Raw genomic sequence first — 20,701 nt, 5'->3', positions numbered from 1 at the left:
GTACAGAGGGATCTTGATGTACAGAGCTCCTTGAAAATGTGCGCACAAGTCGACAGGATGGGAAAGAAGGCACATGGCATACTTACATTTATTAGTCAAGGCACTGAGTTCGAGAGTCAGGAAGTTGTGTTGCAGGTTTATGAAACTCAAGTTATGCCACATCTGGAGTATTGTGTTCAATGCTGGACGATCCGTTATAGGAATTTAGTGGAGGCTTTGGAAAGGGTGCAGAAGAAGTTTACTGGGATGTTGCCTGGATAAGAGGGCATGTGCTATAAAGAGAGGTTAGACAGACTTTGGTTGTTTTCTCTGGAGTGGTGGAGGCTGAGGGGAGACCTGATGTAAGTTTATAAGATTATGAGAGGCATTGATAGAGTAGAAAGCTGGTATCTTTTCCCCAGGGTTGAAATCTCTTAAGCTAGAGGGCATACATGTAAGGTAAGATGGGGTAAGTTCAAAGGCGATGTGTGGGGGAAGTCTTTTTTTAAACACAAAGCGGTGGGTGCTGGAATACACTCCCAGGTGTGGTGGTGGAGGCAGTTATGATGGAGGCGTTTCAGATGTTGGATAGGCACATGAATCTGCAGAGAATGGAGGGATATTGTCCATGCGCAGGCATAAGAGATTAGCTTAATTAGTTTGGCACAACATCACGGGCCTGTTCCTGTGTCATACTGTTCTATGTTCTGATGACAAGGAGCTCAGGAGAAAGCTGGTGCCACCTTCAGGAATTCTTGGGCTTGTGCATGGAAATACCTCTCTTCTTCAAAACTTCCTCGGGCCCTGCCATCCGTTGTGTATGTTCGACTGTTATTAGTCTTCCCAAAATGCAGCAGTGAGCACTTATCAGGATTAAATACAATCTGTCATTGCCATGCCCAATTACCAACTAATCAGCATCTTCCTGCAACCTAACTCTCCACAATACCACCAATCTTGGCATGTAATGGGTAATGAATGATTTGCAGATAAATAATGTACATAGTCCATGGAGTTGGGTCATTGCTCCAGAATTGACAGGGTTTGACCTCACCCTGCACTTAATGAAGCACGAAGACTCGTGGGTGGTATGTACTGTGACTGCTGTCTTTGCTTTGTATCTAGGTGTCCGACTGTATTTCAGCACAATGTCCTTCAAGAATCCAGCTGCACGGCCCAGCATGCTGGTGCTGGTCCATGTCCGTCTGCCACCAGGATTTTCTGCTTCAGCCACACCACAGAGGCCCTCCAAAGTCCACAAAGCTCTTTATACTAAAGGTACTTGCTTTACAGGGAAACAATGACAGTGTGCTCCTTAATTATGTGACATAAAAGCAAAATCTGGAGCAGGAATAGGCAGTCAGCTTCTCAAGCCTCCTTTGCCAAAACAGAAATCTTGGCTGATCCAGTCTTGGTCTAAGTACCATTTTCCCACTTCCTCCCACTGTCCCTCAACTCCCTTCCATTTGAAATGTCTGTCAGTTTGTCTGAAGTATATTCACAGTTCTCTGGGATAGAGAATTTCATAGTCACAATCCAGCAAAAGAAGAAATTCCTCCTCGCCTCTGATTGAAATTGGTGCCCCTTATTCTGAAAATGTCTAGTTTGAGATAACTTCACTGGGGGAAACATCCTCTCAGGATACACCTGATCAATCCCACTCAGAATCTTAAAACAAGATCATTTCTCATTCTTCTTAGGAGACATGAAACTGAAGGTGCTGTAATCTGGAGGAAAACAAACTGCTGAAGGAGTTCAGCAGATTGAGCAGCATCTGTGGAGGCAAAGGGGGATAGTCAATGTTTTAGCTCTCGATCCGAACTGATCCTATCCCTTTGCCTCCACAGATTCTGCTCGACCTGCTGAGTTCTACCAGCAGTTTGTTTTTTGCTCCTATTTTTCCAAACTTGACTCTTGGCCCAACCCATGGAACCATAAATACTCCAACCTCTTTGTCGCAAGAATCAACTGAGTGAATCTTCTCTGCTCTGCCACATTTGCTTAAAAACGGGGAGCAGGATTCAGCACAGTAGTCTTGGTGCAGTCTCAGTGGCATAGAGTTATGCAGCATGGAAGCAAGCCCTGAGGCCCAACTCCATGCTGGCCAAGTTGCCTACCTGAGCTGGTCCATTTTGCCTGCATTTAGCCCGGATCCCTCCAAACCTCTCCTATCCATGTTCCTGTCCAAATGTCTTTTCAATGTTACAATTTTACCTTCCTCTAGCACTTCCTCTGGCAGCTCGTTCCATATATCCACCACCCTCTGTGTGAAAAACATTGCCCCTCAAGTTGCTTTTAAACCTTTCCCCTCTCACCAGGAACCTATGCCTTGCAGTTTTAGATTCCCCTACCATGAGAAAAAGGCAGTGATCATTCACCTTGCCTATGCCCCTCATGATTTTGTATACCTCCTAAATCCCAGCCTATCCAGCCTCTCCTTATAAACCAGTTCTAGTAACGTCCTCATGAACCTTTTCTGCATCCTCTTGAGCTGAATCCCATCCTTCCTGTAGTATGGCAACCAGAACGCTGCACAAAACTTCAAGTGTGGTCTCACCAATGCCTTGTACAGTTGTAACATGACGTCCCAACTCTTGTATTCAATGCCCTGACCGATGAAGGCAAACACACCAAAAGCTGCCTTCACCACAGTCTACCCGTGTCTTCACTTTCTCAGAACTACGGACTTGTACCCCTTGGTCCCTTTGTTCTGCAACACTCCGTGAGGCCCTCCCATTTACTGTGTTAGTTCAGCCCTGAATTTACTAACCAAAAAGCAACATTTGTACTTGTTGGAGTTAAACTCCATGTTCCATTCCTTAGCCCACTTTCCCAGTTGATTTGGTTCCGTTGTAATTGTAGGTTCCACATGGTAGGCTTCTTCAGAAGCTCAGAGGCCAAGGGATTTGGGGAAGCTTGGCTGTGTGGATTCAAAATTGGCTTGCCTGTAGAAAGCAGAGGGTTGTGGTGGAGGGAGTGCATTCGGATTGGAGGGCTGTGACTAGTGGTGTCCCGCAGGGATCGGTTCTGGGACCTCCACTTTTTGTGATATTTATTAATGACTTAGGTGAGGGGGTGGAAGGCTGGGTTTGCAAGTTTGCAGACGACACAAAGATCGGTGGTGTTGTGGATAGTGTGGAGGGCTGTCGAAGCTTGCAGAGGGATATTAATAGGATGCAGAGCTGGGCTGACAAGTGGCAGATGGAGTTCAATCCAGAGAAGTGTGAGGTGGTACACTTTGGAAGGACAAACTCCAAGGCGGAGTACAAGGTAAATGGCAGGATTCTGGGCAGTATAGAGGGATCTGGGGGTTCATATCCACAGATCACTGATAGTTGCCTCGCAGGTGGATAGGGTGGTTAAGAAAGCTTATGGGATGTTAGCTTTCATAAGTCGGGGGATCAAGTTTAATAGCCGCAAAGTGATGATGCAGTTTTACAGAACTCTGGTTAGGCCACACTTAGAGTACTTTGTCCCATTCTGGTTGCCTCATTATTGGAAGGCTGTGGAGGCGTTGGAAAGGGTGCAGAGGAGATTTACCAGGATGCTGCCTGGATTAGGGGGTATGGATTATGAGGAGAGACAAAAGGAGCTTGGGCTGTTCTCATTGGAGAGAAGGAGGATGAGGGGAGACATGATAGAGGTATACAAGATATTGAGAGGAATAAATAGAGTGGACAGCCCGCGCCTCTTTCCCAGGGCGCCAATGCTCAAAGCAAGAGGACATGGCTTTAAGGTATTGGGTGGGAAGTTCAAGGGAGATGTCAGAGGGAGGTTTTTCACCCAGAGAGTGGTTGGTGCATGGAATGTGCTGCCTGGAGTGGTGGTGGAGGCTGATACATTGGTCAAGTTCAAGAGATTGTTAGATAAGCATATGGAGGAATTTAAGTTAGAGGGATATGTGGGAGGAAGGAGTTAGATAGTCTTAGGTGTGGTTTGAAGGTCGGCACAACATGGTGGGCCGAAGGGCCTGTATTGTGCTGTATTGTTCTATGGTTCTATAACCTTCACTGTCCACTATACCACCAATTTTAGTGTCATACACATATTTACTAACCAGGCCAACTACATTCTCATCCATATTGTTAACGTGTATGACAAATAACAGTGGACCCAGTAACGATCCCTGTAGCGCAACCAATACCAATCTGCAAACCCACCGTCTTACTCCTACCACCAAGCCGTTTTGTGTCCAGTTACTCAGCTCACTTTGTTTTCCATGTGATCTCACCTTCTGGACCAGCCTACCACGTGGAATCTTGTCAAAGGCCTTGCTAAAGTCTATGTAGACAACACCTATCACCTTGCCCTCGTCAATCCTCTTGGTCACCTCTTCAAAAAAAAGTCAAGTTCTTGACACACCATTTCCCATGCACAAAGCCATGCTGATTATTCCTAATCAGTCCTTGCCTTTTCAAATGCAGATGGGTCCTGTCTCTCAGAATCCCCTCCAGTAACTTTCCCATCACTGATGTGAGGCTCACCAGTCTGTAGTTCCCCAGCTTGTCCTTGCAGTCCTTCTTAAATAAAGGCACAACATTAGCCAACCTCCAGTATTTTGGTACTTCACCTGTGGCTAATGATGACACAAAAATCTCTTCCAGGACCCCAGCAATTTCTTCCGTATCTTTACACAATACCAAAATTAGCTTTGCCCCAATTCAGGACTTGAACTTGTGGACCAGTCCTTTTCCATAACAATTTTAAAACTAACAGAATTATGGTCACTGGTTCCAAAGTGCTCCCCCATTGACACTTCAGTCAATTGCCCTGCCTCATTTCCCAATAGAAGGTCCAGTGTTGTCCCTCTCTAGCAGTGCCATCAACACATTGCTTTAGAAAACTTGCTGGGACAACTTAAATTCCATCCTTTCCAAGTCCTTAGGACTATGGAAGTCCCAGTCAATATTAGAGAAGTTAGAATCACTAACTATTATAACCCTATTGTTTTTACAGCTATCTGCAGTGCCCCTACATATTTGCTTTTTTTTTTGATACTCTGACCATAGGAATGTTGACTTTGGTAGCAGAGACCATTGAAGAAGTGTGCATCACGTGAGGAGTTGTTTCTGTTGTTACTGAGGCATCCTGCAAAGTTGTATCAAAACTTCAATTTTATAATGCACACTCCTTTCAACAAAGGTCAACTTTGCCATGGTAGACGTATGAAAAAAACAAGAAAGTACAAGTTTTATGGTGAGAGGAAGGAGTTTTAAAGGGGCTTCGAGAGCAAGTTTTTTTTACACTGGGTGATGTCTGGAACTCTGCCATAGGAGGTGATGGAGTCAGAGACATTCACTGCACAGACATTTCGTCAAGCACTTAAACAGGCAAGGCAAGAAGGATATGGACCTATTGTGGGCAAATAGGATTAGTGTAGGTGGGCAAAAAGGTCAAAATTGACAGGGTGGGCCGAAGATCATGTTTCTCAGTTTTCATTCTGTTCAGACTCTCATCATTCTGCATACCCCCATGGAATCTCCTTTCATTTTTCTTTCTATTCTACTCTTGAAGTTGTTCATCCCAGCAACCATTTTTGAAAATCTATTCTGGATCCTCTTCAGAGCCATTAGCTCCTTGCTTTAGTGAGGCACAAGAAAATAGGAGCAGAAGTGAGCTATTTGTCTTGGCAAGCCTGCCCTGCCATTCAGTATGACAATGTCTGATCTGCCCCAGGTGTTGACTCCTTTTCAGTGCTGGCACTTAATGCTTCAATCTTTCAATTCATTGATATAAATATCTCTGCTGATCTCTCCTCCACAACCCTCTGGGGAAGAGAATTCCAGAGATCCACCATTCTCTACAAGAAGAAATTTCTATGCACCTCTATTTTAATTGACTGCACCCCTTATCCTCCACCCACACCCGCTCATTTTAGACTCCCATGAGTGGAGGCATATCAACCTATACTGTGTTCTGCCCCCATGTATAATAGAACACCAAACAGTACAGCATAGTAACAAGCCCTTCGGCCCACAATGTTGTGCCAAACTAATTAAACTAGTAATTAAACGCCTAACTAAACTCATCCCTTTGGCCTGCACAATGTCCATATCCTTCCATTCACTGCACATCCATGCCTATTTCAGAGTCTTTTCACTGCCTCTCTCATACTTGCCTCCACCACTCCCCCTTACAGCACATTTCAGGTACCCACCACTCTCTGTATTTTAAAAAAAAACCTGCCCCACACATCTCCTTTGAACTTGCCCCCTCTCACCTTAAATGCATGCTCTCTAGTTTTAGACATTTTGACCCTGGGAAAATGATACCGGCTGTCCACTCTATCCATGCCTCTCATAATCTTATAAACTTCTGTCAGGTCTCCGCTCGGCCTCTGCCGCTCCAGAGAAAACAACCCAAGTTTGTTCAACCTCTCCTTACACATAACATCCACTCCTGGCAGCATTGTGGTAAAGTTCTGCACCCTTTCCAAAACATCCACATCCTTCCTGTAATGGGCAACCAGAATTGCACACAATACTCCCAAGTGCAGCTTAACTGAAGTTTTATATTGCTGCAAAGTGACTTCCTGACTCTTAGACACTGTGCCTCAACTAATGAAGGCAAGCATGCCACATGCCTTCTTCACCATCCTATCTACTTACGTGGCCACTTTCAGTGAGCTGTGGAATTGGACTTCAAATTTCTTCTACACATCAATATTGTGAAGAATCCTGCCATGATCTATGTACTTTCCCCTTACAGTTGCCCTCCCAAAGTGCAACACCTCACAATTGCTCAGGTTAAGCTCCATCTCCCATTTCGCCACCCATATCTTTAACCAATCTATATCCTGCTGTATCCTTTGACAGCCCTCTACATGGCCATAACTCCACCAATCTTTGTGTCATCTGCAAACTTACCAACCCACCAATCCACATTTTCATCCAAGTCACAGGTAGACAGGGTGGTGAAGAAGTTTTGGCAGGCTGGCCTTCATCAGTCAGGGTACTAAGTATAAAATTTGGGGGGTAATGGTGCGGTTGTACAGGACGCTAATGAGGCTGCACTTGGATTATTGTGTTCAGTTTTGGTCATCCTGCCAGATGTTATTGAACTGAAAAGAGCGCAGAAAAGATTTAGAGTCATAGGGCACTACAGCACAGAAACAGGCCCTTCGCCCATCTAGTCCCATCTACCTGCACCTGGACCATATCCCTCCAACCCTCCCATCCATGTACCTGTCCAAACTTCTCTGAATTGTTACAATTGAACCCACAACTATCACTTCTGCTGGTAGCTCGTTCCACCTTCGCACCGCCTTCTGAGTGAAGAAGTTCCCCCTCAGATTCCCCTTAAAAATTTCACCTTTCACCCTAAACCTATGACCTTCAGTTCTAGTCTCACCCAACCTGAGGGGAAAAAGCCTGCATGCATTCACCCTATCTGTACCCCTCCCTTCATTCTCCTGCGCTCCAGGGAATGAAGTCCTAACCTATTCAACCTATCCCTGTAACTCAAGTTCCGGCAATATCTGTATAAATTTTCTCTGCACTCTTTCAAACTTATTGGTATCTTTCTTGTAGGTAGGTAGGTGACCAGAACTGCACACAATACTCCAGATTTGGCCTCACCAGTGTCTCGTAAATTTCAACATAACATCCCAACTCCTGTACTCAATGCCTTGACTTATGAAGGCCAAGGTGCCAAAAGCTCTCTTTATGACCCTATCTACCCGTGATGCCAATTTCAAGGAATTATGGATCTGTATTCCCAGGTCCCTTTGTTTTACCTCACATCTCAGTGCCCTATCATTCACTGTGTAAGTTTTACCCTGGTTTGTCCTCCCAAAGTGCATCACCTCACGTTTGTCTGTATTAAATTCCATCTGCCAGTTTTCAGCCCATTTTCCCATCTATTCCAAATCACTTTGCAAGCTTTGATAGCCTCCCTCGCTGTCCACAACACCCCCATTCTTGGTGTCATCTGCAAATTTGCTGATCCAGTTTACCACATTACCATTTAAATCATTATTATAGATGATAAACAACAACGGACCCAGCACCGGTCCCTGCGGCACACCACTACTCACAGGCCTCCAGTCAGAGAGACAACCATCTACGACCACTCTCTGGCTTCTCCCCCTAAGCTGATGTTGAATCCAATTGACTACTACATCCTGAATGCCAAGCGACTTAACCTTCTGGAGCAGCCTCCCATGCGGGACTTTATTAAAGGTCTTGTTAAAGTCTATGTAGACAACATCCACTGCCTTCCCTTCATCAACCTTCCAAGGATCAACCTTGCAACCCAAGACTTGAGTGACTGAGTTATAGGGAGAGGTTGGATAGGCTAGGTCTTTATTCCTTGCAGCATAGGAGACACAGCTGATCGAATAGAGGTGTATAAATTATGAGGGGCATAGATCAGGTGAATGCACTCAGTTTTTTTCCCAGTGTTGGGGAATCAAGAATTAGAGGGCATAGGTTTAAGATGAGAGGGGAAAGATTTAATAGGAACTTGAGGGGCAACCACAAAGGGTGGTATGTATTTGGATTGAGCTGCCAGAGGAAGTGGTTGAGACAGGTACAATAACAATTTTTATAAGAGTTGGACAGCTACGTGCACAGGAAAGTTTAGAAGGTTATGGGCCAAATGTGGGCAAATGGGACTATCTTGGATGGGTCATCTTGGTCGGCATAGACCAGTTGGTATTGATTTATTATTGTCACCGAAGCACAGTGAAAAGCTTGTTTTGCATACCGATCATACAGGTCAATTCATTACACAGTGCAGTTACATTGAGGTAGTACAGGTAAAAACAATAACAGTACAGAGTAACGTGTCACAGCTACAGAGAAAGTGCAGTGCAGGTAGACAATAAGGTGCAAGGTCACAACAAGGTAGATTGTGAGGTCAGAGTCCATCTCATCATATAAGGGAACCGTTCAATAGTCTTACCACAGTGGGGTAGAAGCTGTCCTTAAGCCTGGTGGTATGTGCTCTCAGGCTCCTGTATCTTCTGCCTGATGGGAGAGGAGAGAAGAGAGAATGACCCGGGTGGGTGGAGACTTGGGTTATGCTGGCTGCTTCACCAAGGCAGTGAGAGGTAAAGTCCATGGAGGGGAGGCTGGTTTCTGTGATGCACTGGGCTGTGTCCACAACTCTCTGCAGTTTCTTGCGGTCTTGGGCAGAGCAGTTGCCATACCAAGCTGTGATGCATCCAGCTAGGGTGCATTGATAAAAAGCTGGTGAATGTCAAAGGGGACATACCGAATTTCTTTAGCCTCCTGAGGAAGTAGAGGCGCTGGTGATCTTTATTGGCCATGGCATCTAAAAACACAGTGAAATGCATCTTTTGCGTAGAATGTTCTGAGGGCAGCCCGCAGGTGTTGCCACGCTTCCAGTACCAACATAGCATGTCCACAACTTCCTAACCTGTACATCTTTGGAGGAAACCCATGCAGTCACAGAGAGAACGTACAAATTCCAAAGAGCCTGTTTCTGAGCAGCATAACTCTATCGCAAGACTCCCCAGCACCAATCTCTTCAGAACACCACTGGTCACAGACCTCCAGACAGAATAACACCCTTCCACTACTACCCTCTTGTCTTTTATGGGCAAGCCAATTCTGAATCCATACGACCAAGTCACCATGGATCCCATGCATTTTACTACTTGGATCAGCCTATCATGAGGGACCTTGTCAAATGCCACTAAAATATATGTCGACCCTTTCCCAGAGCCAGACAAGGTGTCTGCATGGACCTTGTGGGAGGCTAGTGCAGAAATTGCAGAGGCCCTGGCAGAGATTTTTTAAACGTCCTTAGCCACGGCTGAAGTGCCAGAGGACTGGAGGATAGCAAATGTTGTTCCATTGTTCAAGAAAGGCTATAAAGGTAAGCTGGGAAATTATAGGCTGGTGAGCCTGACGTCAGTCGTGGGTAAGTTATTGGAAGGTATTCAAGGGGACAGGATATATGAGTATTTGGATAGACAAGGTTTGATTAGCGATAGCCAACATGGCTTTGTGTGTGGTGGGTCATGTCTAACCAATCTTATAGAGATCTTTGAGGAGGTTACGGAGAAAGTTTATGAGGGAAAGGCGGTGGACGTTGTCTACATGGACTTTAGCAAGGCTTTTCACAAAGTCCCACATGGGATGCTGCTCCAGAAGGTTAAGACGCTTTGCATTCAGGATGAAATAGCCAATTGGATTCAACATTGGCTTAGCGGGAGAAGCCAGCGAGTGATAGTAGATGGTTGTCTCTCTGACTGGAGGACTGAGGCTAGTGGTGTGCCGCAGGAATTGTTGGTGAGTCTGTTGTGGTTTATCATCCATATTAATGATTTAGATGATAATGTGGTCAACTGGATCAGCAAATTTGCAGATGACACCAAGATTGGGGGTGTTGTGGACAGCAAGGTAGGCTATCAAAGTTTGCAGCTTGATCTTGACCAGCTAGGAAAATGTGCTGAAAAATTGCAGATGGAACTTAACACAGGCAAGTGTGAGGTGTTACACTTTGGGAGGATAAACCAGGGTCGGATTTAACACAGTGAATGGTTGGGTTCTGAGGTGTGCGGTAGAACAGATGGACCTGGGAATACAGATTCATAATTCCTTGAAAGTGGCATCACAGGTAGATAGGGTCATAAAGAGAGCTTTCGGCACTTTGGCTTTCATAAATCAGGGCATTGAGTACAGGAGTTGGGATGTTATGCTCAAATTGTACAAAACGTTGGTGAGGCTGAATTTAGTGTATCGTGGGCAGTTCTAGTCACCTACCTGCAGGAAAGATATCAAAAAGCTTGAAAGAGTTCAGAGAAAATTTACAAGGATGTTGCTGGGACTTGAGGACCTGAGTTATAGGGAAAGGCTGAATAGGTTTGGAGTTTATTCCCTGGAGCGCAGGAGAATGAGGGGAAATCTTATAGAGGTCTACAAAATTATGAGGGGTATAGATACGGTGATACAGGATATAGATACAGGCTTTTGCCCCTCAGATTGGGTGAGACTAGAACCAGAGGACATAGGTTTAGAGTGAAAGGTGAAATATCCAAGGGGAATCTGAGGAGGAACTTCTTCGCTCAGAGGGTGGTGCGAGTGTGGAACGAGTTGCCAGCTGAAGTGACAGATGCGGGTTCAACTGTAACATTTAAGAGAGGTTTGGATGGGAGGGGTTTGGAGGGATATGGTCAGGGTGCTGTTAGATGGGACTAGGCAGAAGATCAGGTTGGCATGGACAATAGGATGAAGGGCCTGTTTCTGTGCTGTCGTTCTCTATGACTGCAATAACATGCACTGCCCTCTGCCCATCAATCACCTTTGTCACCTCCTCAAAAAAAAACTGAATCAAGTTTGTAAGACATGACCTGTCCCAAATCAGGCCATGTTTTTCCAAATGCGTGTAAATCTGATCTCTAAGAAACCTCTCCAATAGCTTCCCAGCACTGATGTGAGGCTCACCAGCTGATATTTCGTGGATTATCCCTATTTCCCTTCTTGAACAAAGAAACAGCATTGGCTACTCTCCAGTCTTCTGGGACCTTGCCTGTGGCCCCAGCAATCTCCTCTCTCATCTCTTTTAATAACCTGGAGTATATCCCATCAGGTCATTGGTACTTATCCCCTTGATGTTCTTGAAAAGACCTAGCACCACTACCTTCCTGATCTCAAAGTGCCCTAGCACATTAGCATGCACCTCACTGCTCTCACTACCCTCCATGTCCTCCTCCTCAATGAATACTGACACAAAGTACTCATTTAGTACCTCACCATGTCCTCTTGACTCCAAGCATAAATTCCTTGATTTATCCTTGAGTGGTCCAACCCTCTCCCTTGGTATTCTCTTGTTTCAGTATAAAATGCCTTGAGATTCTCTTTGGTCCTACTTGCCAAGGACATTTCAAGGCCCCTTTTGGCCTTCCTGATCCCCTGCTTGAGCTCTTTCCTGCTATCTCTATATTCTTCAAGGGCCCTGTCAAATTTTAGCTTCCTAAATAATACATATGCTTCCTTTTTCTTTTTGGCTAAATTCATAACCTCTCTTGTCATGCAAGGTTCCCTTACCTTGCCATCCTTGTCCTTCCTCCTTACCAGAACATGCCGGTCCTGAGCGCTGGTCAGCTGGTTTTTAAACAACTCCCACATGTCAGATGTGGACTTGCCCAGAAACAGCTGCTCCCAATTAACTCTCCCTCGGTCTTGTATGATATTGTTATAATTCACCCTCCCCCAATTTAATACTTTCCCACAAGGTCCAGACATTATAATTATATTAAAACTGAAAGGGTTGTGATCACTGTTCCCAAGATGCTTTTCCACTGAGAGGCCAGTCACCTGTCCAGTCTCATTTCCCAAAAGGTCCAGTATGGTCCCTCCTCCAGTTGGACTATCCACATGTTGTTTCAAGAAACCCTCTTGAATCCACTGAAGAAATTCTACCCCATCTAAGTCTCTTGCATTCTGGAAATCCCAGTCAATATTGGGGAAGTTAAAGTCACTTTGACAACCCTGTTGTTTTTGCATCTTTCTGTAATCCTGTCCACATATCTGTTCCTCGATCTCCCGGTGGCTTGTTGTATAACCCCGTCAGAGTGATTGCACCTTTCTTATTCCTGAGCTCTACCCATATTCCCTCAGTGGATGATCCCTCCAGTATGTCCTCCCGAAGTGCAGGTGTGACATTCTCCCTGATGAACAATGCAGCACTTCCACTTCTTTTCCTCTCTATCTCATCTAAAATATCAATACCCAGGAACGTTGAGCTGCCAATCCTGTCCCTCTCACAAACAAGCATCTGCAATGGCCACAGCATTCATCTGCCTTACCCATAATACTCCTTGCATTAAAATAAACAGACTTCAGTCCTTCAGTCCCACCCTGTTCACTCCAGTTTAATGCAGTAAATCTTTGGACTTCTCTATCCCAGAGAGCTGTGGAGGCTGTCTTTATGCTCATTCAAAACAAAGATTGATGGATGTCATGGCAATAGGTGAATCAACAAATGTGATGATAAGGAGAATCAGACCTTGGCCAGCCATGATCTTAATGAATCGAAGAACAGGCTCAAAGGACAGGATGGTCTGCTCATGCTCCTATTTGTTTTGAATGCTCAAGATTGTTGGGCAATGTACTGATGCAGTCTGTTGAACTTGATTGGTGGATGCTTCATGGTTATTATGTTATTGAATTTTGTCATTTGCCTGCTTTGTTGAACTAAAGCTGATTTGATGCTAGTATCTGATTTTCCAGGTGTTCTACTCTTGGCTGCTTCAGAAAATGATGATAATGATGTCCTTTGGTGCATCAATCACGACTCTTTCCCCTTCCAGAGACCACTCATGGAAGTACAGGTAAGACCAGCACTGTTTGGGGTAATTGATAGGGTACAACTGTGGCTCCCATAGCTATTAAGGGATTGCAGGTAATGCTGACACAAACAATTAAAAATGGCAATAAGACAAGATACAGACCTGAAGGATTTGTATCGTAATGTATGAAACATTCATAATAAGATGAACTAACTAAAAATATAGGTCACCAGGTATCTGAAAGCTGTTTGCGGTCATGGTTCACGCACAGGGTGGTGAATATATGGATTGAGCTGCCGGAGGAACTGGTTGAAGCAGGTACAATAGGATCATTTAAGAAGCACTTGGATAGATACATGGAGGGGAAGGGCCCAGACAGATATGGACTACCTCTACTTTTCGTGACATTTATTAATGACTGGGATGAGGGGGTAGAACGGTGGGTTAGCAAGTTTGCAGATGAGACAAAGGTCAGTGGTGTTGAGGATAGTGTGGAGGACTGTCAAAGATTGCAGAGAGATATTGATAGGATGCAGAGCTGAGCTGAGAAGTGGCAGATGGAGTTCAATCCAGATAAGTGTGAGGTGGTACACTTTGGAAGGACAAACTCCAAGGCGGAGTACAAGGTTAATGGCAGCATTCTGGGTAGTGTGGAGGAGCAGAGGGATCTGGGGGTTCATATCCACAGATCAGCGAAAGTTGCCTCACAGGTGGATAGGGTAGTTAAGAAAGCTTAAGGGATGTTAGCCTTCATAAGTTGTGGGATCTAGTTTAAGAGCCACGAGGTAATGATGCAGCTCTACAAAACTCTGGTCAGACCACACTTGGAGTACAGTGTCCAGTTCTGGTCACCTCATTATACGAAGGATGTGGAGGCGTTGGAAAGGGTGCAGAGGAGATTTACCAGGATGCTGCCTGGTTTAGAGAGTATGCATTTTGAGGAGAGACTAAGGGAGCTAGGGCTTTACTGTTTGGAGAGAAGGAAGATGAGAGGAGACACGATGGAGGTATGCAAAATATTAAGAGGAATAGATAGAGTGGACAGTCAGTGCCTCTTTCCCAGGGCACCAATGCTCAATACAAGAGGGCGTGGCTTTAAAGTAATGGGTGGGAAGTTCCAGGGAGATATCAGAGGGAGGTTTACCCAGAGCGTGGTTGGGGCATGGAATGTGCTGCCTGGAGTGGTGGTGGAGGCAGGTACGTTGGTCAAATTCAAGAGATTGTTAGATAAGCATATGGAGGAATTTAAAATAAAGGGATATGTGGGAGGAAGGGGTTAGATAATCTTAGGTGTGGATTAAAGGTCGGCACAACATTGTGGGCCGAAGGGCCTGTATTGTGCTGTACTTTTCTATGGTTATGGTTCTATGGATTGCAAGAAATTGGGACCAGCTGGCTGGGCACAGTGGTTGGGATGGACTGATTGGGCTGAAAGGCCTGTATCCGTGCTGTATTGCTCTTTGACTCTATGGTTGCATGGGGGTCAAAACTGGGAACTTATAATTCAGGGATATTTGTCATTTTGGAGGGACAGGCAGAAAGAAGAAGTGGGGTAGTCTGTCAATTAGAGAAGTCCTGCTGAGAAAAACAATCTATACTCAGAAGATGTTGAGTTATTTGGGTGGAGGTTAAAAATAGTAGGAAAAAGATGCTGGTAAGAGAAATATAGACCCTCAAATTGTGTCACACAATAGGAAAGGGTATTAATCAACAAATAATGTGGCATATACAAAGAGCAGTGCAATAATTGTGGGGGACTACCGTATACATGTCGGTAGGTTAATCAAGTTTGAAAGGGTAGCAACAAGCTTGCTCAATAGGTTGCCCAAGGGATAGTTTCTCAGAACATTGGATGTTACAGCACAGTACAGGCCCTTTGGTCCACGATGTTGTGCCGACATTTTATCCTGCTCTAAGATCTAACTCTCCCACATAGCTCACCATTTTTCTATCATTTATGTGCCTAAGAGTCTCTTAAATGTCCCTAATGTATCTGCCCCCACAACATCTGCCCGCAGTGCATTCTACACACCCACCACTTTCTGTGTAAAAAAAAAACACAAAAATTACCTCTGACATTCCCCTATACCTTCCTCCAATCACCTTTAAATTATGCCCCCTCATGTTAGCCATTTTCGCCCTGGGAAAGTCTCTGGCTGTCCACTTGATCCATGCCTCTTATTATCTTGTACATCTCTATCAAGTCCCCTCTCATCTTCTTTTTCTCCAAAGAGAAAAGCCTTAGCTTGCTTAACCTATCCTCATAAGACATGCTCTGCAATCCAGGCAGCATCCTGGTAAATCTCCTCTGCACCCTCTCTAAAGCTTCCACATGCTTTCTATAATGAGGCAACCAGAACTGAACACAATACTCCAAGTGTGGTCTAACCAGAGCTCTATAGAGCTGCAACATTACCTGGCGACTCTTGAACTCAACACCCTGACTAATGAAGGCCAACACACCATACGCTGCTTTAACAACCCTATCAACCTGCATGGCAACCTTGAGGGATCCATGGACGTGGACCCCAAGATCCCTCTGTTCCTCCACACTGCTAAGAGTCCTGCCATTAACCTTGTATTCTGCTTTCAAATTAGAACTTCCAAAGTGTATTACTTCACATTTTTCCGGATTGAACTCCATCTGCCACTTCTCAGCCCAGCTCTGCATCCTATCAATGCCCTGTTGGAACCTACAGCAACCTTCTACACTATCCACAACACTACCAACCTTTGTGTTGTCAGCAAACTTACTAACCCACCCTTCCACATCCTCATCCAAGTCATTTATAAAAATCGCAGAGAGCAGGGGTCCCAGAACAGATTCCTGCGGAACACCACTCGTCACCGATCTCCAGGCAGAATACTCTACATCTGCAACCACACTCTGTCTTCTCTGGCGAGCCAATTCTGAATGCACACAGCCAAGTTTCGCTGGATCCCATGTGTCCTGACTTCCTGAATGAGCCTTCCATGAGAAACCTTATCAAACGCCTAACTAAAATCCATGTATACCACATCCACTGCTCTACCTTCATCAATGTGCTTTGTCACATCCTCAAAGAATTCAATCAGGCTCGTGAGGCACAACCTGCCCCTCACAAAGCCATGCTGACTGTCCCTAATCAGCCTATGCTTCTCTAAATCCTGTCTCTAAGAATCTTCTCCAGTAGTTTTCCCACCGCTGACGTAAGACTCACTGGTCTGTAATTCCCAGGGTTGTCCCTACTCCCTTTCTTGAACAAAGGAACAATATTTGCCACCCTTCAATCATCTGGCACTACTCCTGTGGCCAGTGAGGACACAAAATCATCGCCAAATGTGCAGCAATCTCTTCCCTTGCTTCCCTTAATAACCTTCGATATATCCTGTCCGGCCCCGCGACTTACAGTATCTATCCTAATGTTTTTCAAAAGTTCCAGCACATCCTTTTCCCTCACGTCGACATGCCCTAGCGTATCAGCCTGTTGTACGCCATCCTCACAAACGTCAAGGTCCCTCTCACTGGTGAATACTGAAGCAAAATATTCATTAAGGACCTTTTAGGGCAATACATCATGGAACCAAATAGGAAATGTGCTCTCCTGGATCTGTTAATGAGGCAGATTTAATCATGACCTCAGAGTAAAAGATCCCAAAAAGTAGTGATTCAGTTGAAGAGGAAGAAACTCACTTTAGAAGCAACTGTGTTTCTAATAAATTAAATAAGATAATTACATGGAATGAGGATTGAGTTGCCTAAGTGGATTGACTGATAGATTACCAGGAAAAGCAGTGGCAGACATTTCAGGAGGTTATTCAAGAGAGGAGCCTTGATGACGCTGAGGACAGTGTTGGTAAGGTTAATGTTCTAGAGCATGTTGATATCAAGAGAGAGGATGTGTTGGAGCTGTTAGAAAATATTAGGACAGATAAGTCCCCGGGGCCTGATGGAATATTCCCCAGGCTGCTCCGCGAGGTGAGGGAGGAGATTGCTGAGCTGTTGGCTTGGATCTTTTGAGTCCTCGTTGTCCACGGGAATGGTATTGGAGGATTGGAGGGCGGCAAATGTTGGCCCTTATTCAAAAAAGGTATTAGGGATAGTCCAGCAAATTACAGACCATTGAGCCTTATGTCTGTGGTGGGCAAGCTGTTGGAAAGGGTTCTTAGAGATAGGATCCGTGGGCATTTAGAGAATCATGGTCTGATCTGGGACAGCCAGCATGGCTTTGTGAAGGGCAGGTCATGTCTTACAAGCCTGATAGGGTTCTTTGAGGAGGTGACCAGACAGATTGATGAGGGTAGTGTAGTAGATGTGGTCTACGTGGATTTTAGTAAGACATTTGATGAGGTTCCACATGGTAGGCTTCTTCAGAAGGTCAAGGGGGCATGGGATCCAGGGGAGCTTGGCTGTGTGGATTCAGAATTGGCTTGCCTGTAGAAAGCAGAGGGTTGTGGTGGAGGGGGTAGAAGGGTGGGTTGGCAAGTTTGCAGACGACGCAAAGATTGGTGGTGGTGTGGATAGTGTGGAGGATTGTCGAAGATTGTTGTGACCTCGCACCTTATTGCACTGCACTTTCTCTGCAGCTGTGACACTTTACTCTGTACTGTTATTGTTTTTACCTGTACTCCATCAATGCACTCTGTACTGACTCAATGTAACTGCACCGTGTAATGAATTGACCTGTACGATCGGTTTGTAAGACGCTTTTCACTGTACCTCGGTACAAGTGACAATAATAAACCAATACCAATAGGTTGCAGGGGGACATTGATAGGATGCAGAGCTGGGCTGAGAAGTGGCAGATGGAGTTCAATCCGGAGAAGTGTGAAAAGTGTAAGGACAAATTCCAAGGCAGAGTACAAAGTTAATGGCAGGATTCTGGGTAGTGTGGAGGAGCAGAGGGATCTGGGGGTCCATATCCACAGATCCCTGAAAGTTGCCTCACAGATGGATAGGGTAGTTAAGAAAACTTCTGGGGTGTTACCTTTCATAAGTCAGGGGATCGAGTTTAAGAGCCGCGAGGAAATGTTGCAGCTCTATAAAACTCTGGTTAGACCACACTTAAAGTACTGTGTCCAGTTCTGGTCGCCTCATTATAGGAAGGATGTGGAAGCATTGGAAAGGGTGCAGAGGAGATTTACCAGGATGCTGCCTGGTTTAGAGAGTATGTATTATGAGGAAAGACTAAGGGAGCTAGGGCCTTACTCTTTGGAAAGAAGGAGGATGAGAGGAGACATGATAGAGGTATACAAAATATTAAGAGGAATAGATAGAGTAGACAGCCAGCGCCTCTTTCCCAGGGCACCAATGCTCAATACAAGAGGGCATGGCTTTAAAGTAATGGGTGGGAGTTCAAGGAAGATATCAGAGGAAGTTTTACCCAGTGAGTGGAATGCGCTGCCGGGGGCGGTGGTGGAGGCAGGTACATTGGTCAAATTCAAAAGATTACTAGATAAGCATATGGAAGAATTTAAAATAGAGGGATATGTGGGAGGAAGGGGTTAGATCGTCTTAGGCGAGGTTTAAAGGTCAGCACAACATTGTGGGCCGAAGGGCGTGTATTGTGCTGTTCTGTTCTATGTTCTAATTCATATTGAAAGCAAAAATATGTCACAGTAAAGAGGAAAGATTCTGTGAACCAATCAAGGCTAACTAAAAAAGTTAAGGAAGGTATGAAGTTAAAAGAGAAAATGTATAAGGGGGTAAAATTTACTGGTAGACCTGAAGACTCAGACAAATTTAGAATCCAGCAAAGGAGCACAAAGAAAGATGATAAAAGGAAAATGAACAATGATGGCAAATTAGCAAGGAATATTCAAACAAATAAGTATAGCTGCTTTAAGTATAAAGTGGAAGAGATATCCAGGTGAACATTGGCCTCTTAGAGAATGAGGCTGGGAAAATGCACATGAAAGCAGGAGCAGTCGGCCACCAGACCCCTAAAGCCTGTCCACCCCCATTCACAATGATCATCAGGACATCCTGATGCAGGATTTCAACCACAAACATCGAAAATTCCATTTTCGCCCACCGATGCTGCTCGACCCACTGAGTTCCTCCAGCAGATTACTTATTGCTTCAGATTCCAACATCTGCAGTCTTGTGTCTCCATTCACTCTGACCATGTCTGATCTATGCTGGCTTCAACTCCTGTGGCAGTTCCCCATAAACCTCAATTCCTTTATCTTTCAAATATTTATCCTTCATACCACCATGTCCATGTCGACCCTTTTACCCATGTACATTAATCCCATTTGCCCTCAATAGGTCCATATTCTTCATTGCTTTAAAATGAGAGGTTTTAGTTTGTAGACAGACCAATGAAGGAAGGAGCATCACTGGACCATGGAGAATGTAGCCCGTCAGGTGGAGGGAGTGTCATGAGAGGAGCACTTTGGAGATGGTGACCATAATTCCATATGTTTCAAATTGGTTATGGAAAAAGATGGAGGTAGACCAGGAATGAAGGTTGTAACTCAGGGGGACACCAATTTCATTAAGATAAGGGAGGACCCGGCAAAGGTAGACTGGGAGCATCTACTTGCAGAGAACTCTACTTCGGCACAGTGAGAAGAAATAATGAGAGTTCAGGGCCAACATATTCTTGTAAGAGTGAAAGCCAAGGCTAACAAGTTCGGGGATACTGGAGGTTGGTTAAAGAGAAGAAAGGAATTATATGGTAGGTTTAGAAAACTAAAGACAGGGAGGACTGTTACGAGTATAAAAAGTGCAGGAAACTAGGAAGGCAAAGAGTGGTCATGAAATATCACTGGCAGACTAGATTAAGGTAAGTCTGTAGTTGTTTTATAAGTATATTAAAGGCAAAAGAATGGTCAAGGAAATAGTAGGGCCCATTAGGGACAACGGACAATCTGAGGGTGGAGCCAGAAGGTAGAGGTGTTGTCCTAAATGAATACTTTTCATCAGTATTCACAAAAGAAAGGAACTTTGTAGTTGGAGGATACAGCAAAGGGAAAAGTGAATTCAAGTGTAAATCTCCATAAATAGAAGAGGCACTTGATGCCTTGGTGGCCTTAAAAGTGGATAGATTCCCTGGGCTGGATGAGGTTTTTCCCAGGCTGCTGTGGGAGGCAAGGGAAGATATTGCTGAGAAACTCGTCAAGATGTTTAAATCTTCGCTGGCCGCAAGTGATGTTCTAGATGACTGGAGGATGGTGAATGTGGTCTCCCTTTTCAAGAAGGGAAGCAGGAAAAAGCCTGGCAATTCCACACCTGTGAGCCCAACATCAGTAGTAGGTGAAGTTATTGGGAAAAGATTCCGAGGGACAGGATAAATGACTACTTGGAAAGCCAGGGGCTAATCGGACATAGTCAGCATAGCTTTGTCAAGGGCAGATCATGCCTGAACAATGACTGAATTTTTTTGAAGAGGTGACAAAGTGCTTGATGAAGGCAGTAGATGTGGTTTATGTGGACTTCAGTAAGGTCTTTGATAATGTCCCTCATGGGAGACTGCA

General features: G+C 44.9%; 1 protein-coding gene across 1 annotated transcript in view; it reads left to right on the top strand.

Moving 5' to 3' along the window:
- The window catches only part of nup155 (nucleoporin 155), a 150,398-nt gene that overhangs the window by 33,500 nt on the left and 96,197 nt on the right, over positions 1-20,701 (top strand). The window contains exons 11-12 of the mRNA XM_052020337.1: positions 1,105-1,257; positions 13,182-13,282. Coding sequence (XP_051876297.1) covers positions 1,105-1,257; positions 13,182-13,282 — 254 coding nt within the window. The remainder of the gene's footprint in view (positions 1-1,104; positions 1,258-13,181; positions 13,283-20,701) is intronic.

This window comes from Pristis pectinata, chromosome 7, assembly GCF_009764475.1.
Source record: "Pristis pectinata isolate sPriPec2 chromosome 7, sPriPec2.1.pri, whole genome shotgun sequence".
NCBI lineage: Eukaryota > Metazoa > Chordata > Chondrichthyes > Rhinopristiformes > Pristidae > Pristis > Pristis pectinata.
This window is presented reverse-complemented; position numbering and strand designations above follow the sequence as displayed.